Raw genomic sequence first — 2521 nt, 5'->3', positions numbered from 1 at the left:
GTTTCCAAGCACGAAGTTTTCAAATCGACTAAATTAAAACAAAATTATCCTTCACGCCAAATATCTAACACCATGAACACCTTAAACTAATTGAACGTATGGCTGGAGTAAGTGGCTGATTGATAATGAATGTCATTACCGCTATCCCTACACTGTGGGCAGATCAATAAAAGCACACAAGCTTGTATTCCTTATCGGGCAAGTTTTATTTTGCTTATTGTGAAGTAACTTTACTGATTGCAAACAATCACAGGCCCAAAATCTGCAAATTTAAAAACCACAAAAGTAAAAACTAGCAGAAAACTTAGCACACGGCATACGTGAGTTGTGAAACAACATATATCGAGTCAGATTAAGTAATAGTTCAAATGGTGTCACTTAACTCGGTGTGTTCTGAGCTGTGAATACAATATCCAGAATTGTGTGATTAAATCGCGGAACGACGAGGATACATTCCAATTACGTTTCAGGGAAATACCGATTAGTTAAGTAACGTAACATCTAAACTGAAAAGGCCTAATTAGAAATGTTGTTGAAAAGTTATGTCAGCACACATTTTGTCACGTGCACAGCAATGACAGTCTGGGTACAAGTTGAATCCAATAGTGTTCGTGCCACAAATGTATATTAACATAAATATTAAATGCATACATTAGAATTGCACAGTTTGTTTTTGGACAAATGCATCACAATAATGTATTCGAAATAATGGTTAAATTATTGTCTGCAGAAATTGCATTTTATAATTTTCTTGAAAGCACTTTGGAAATCCTTATTGAAATAAGCATAAATGATGGGATTTAGCATTGAGTTAGAGTAGCCTTGCCAGTTGATAACAGCGTGAAGCCAGATTGGCATGTAACAGTGCTGTCCACAGAACGGGAGAACAAGGGCAACGATGAAAAATGGCAACCAGCAGAAGATGAAGGTCCCCATAATGATGCCCAAAGTTTTTACAGTTTTCCTCTCACGGGCAAGGGCCACTTTTCGCTTGGCTTCAACGTTCTTTTCATTCCTATCCTCAAAGCAAAACGTCAATTGGCTGTTGGTGTTGTTGGGCAGATGAAGGTGACCTTTCGGGTTGTGGTGCACTTCGATGACTTCTAAAGCTGACCCTTCATCTCCATGCCGAACGGCCCCGTTAATGCAGGCAGGTTTGGGCTCCACACTCCTCCTCCAGTTTTTACTGTTCTCGCCGTTGCTTTTCTTCTGTGCGGCGGCTGGAGAAACTGCCAGGCAAGTGTCTGCTACTTTCTGCTTCTCCGATTTCTTCACGGTCTTACGAATGCGGAATCTGGCGGCTTTGAATATCCTTCCATACAGAACTAGCATCAGAATCAGCGGGATGTAAAACGCACCGAAGGTGGAATAAATGGTGTAGCCCGGATCTTGACTGATCTTACAAGCATCGGGATCAGCTCGGTCTTCGGGTGTTCTCCAGCCTAGCATGGGTGGGATCGAAATTAAAAATCCGACCAGCCATGTCAGGCTTATTAGAATAGCAGCTCGTTTGGGAGTCCTCTTGTTGACATAGTCTATTGGATTTGTTATAGCCCAGTATCTGTCCAAAGCAATAGCGCACAGGTGTAGGATAGAAGATGTACAGCACAACACATCTAAAGAGATAAAAATATCACAGGTTACCTGTCCCAGGGTCCATTTGTTCAGAACTTGGTACAGAGCAGCCATGGGCAACACCAACACCGAGACCATCAGGTCTGTGACAGCAAGTGACCCTATTAGATAGTTGGCTACGTTTTGGAGAGAACGTTCCAGAGCTATGGCAGCGATCACACAAGCATTTCCAATAATGGAACAAAGGATCATAGTCCCTATAAACAGTGAAGTTATAATCTGGTACGTCAGCGTCACCTCTGAAAAGTTCGTATTGTTTTCCTTGGTGAAACTCGAGTAGGACAGGGTGCTGTTGTTGTACATTTCCATTCCGAAATCGCGAAGGAGCCGAGACGAAGTTGTCTCAAGCGTTCGGTTTGCAAACTCCAGGAGAAACTAAATTATTTAAATGAAAGGATGAAGTCCGAAACACATCGAACACGTCGCCACATTTTCTTACTTCTTTCAATCATTGGCGTTTTGCTCCACGAATGATGACTGAGTGAATTAATATATACCGCCGTCCAGGATACGTCAGATAGCTAATAGGTCTCCAGAGCGCGCATTTCTCTGCTGATGCTGATATTGGTGAAAGTACGAACAGCTGCATTCTTTTCTAATATGCCCATTCTGCCTCATGCCACGAGTTCCTCCTGATTTTCACACTTAGAATAGATTTGTTCCTCTATGCTTGGAACAGGTCTGACTCTTGGGTCAATTATACGGACAGCGTTGGTCATTATCTCAGGTCGCTCGGCTGTTTTCTTCACGTACCTTGCCTAGCATGATGACCTTTAGAAGGAAACGTGTCCATTGTTTGTTCCTAAAGGCCATTCATCTTCCTCTGCTTGTAGGCGTTTGTTTTTACTGTATATGCGGCAGCAGACGACAATAGATAACTACAACA

At 42.3% G+C, this 2521-nt stretch overlaps 1 protein-coding gene across 1 annotated transcript; it reads right to left on the bottom strand.

Annotated features, from left to right (window-relative positions):
* Window positions 1–717: 717 nt before the first annotated feature.
* Window positions 718–1944, bottom strand: htr1aa (5-hydroxytryptamine (serotonin) receptor 1A a). The gene has a single exon (XM_059988556.1). The coding sequence runs from the start codon at window positions 1942–1944 to the stop codon at window positions 718–720; it is 1227 nt and encodes a 408-aa protein (XP_059844539.1).
* Between the last annotated feature and the right edge of the window lie 577 nt (window positions 1945–2521).

The sequence above is a fragment of the Hypanus sabinus genome, chromosome 14 (genome assembly GCF_030144855.1).
Source record: "Hypanus sabinus isolate sHypSab1 chromosome 14, sHypSab1.hap1, whole genome shotgun sequence".
NCBI lineage: Eukaryota > Metazoa > Chordata > Chondrichthyes > Myliobatiformes > Dasyatidae > Hypanus > Hypanus sabinus.
This window is presented reverse-complemented; position numbering and strand designations above follow the sequence as displayed.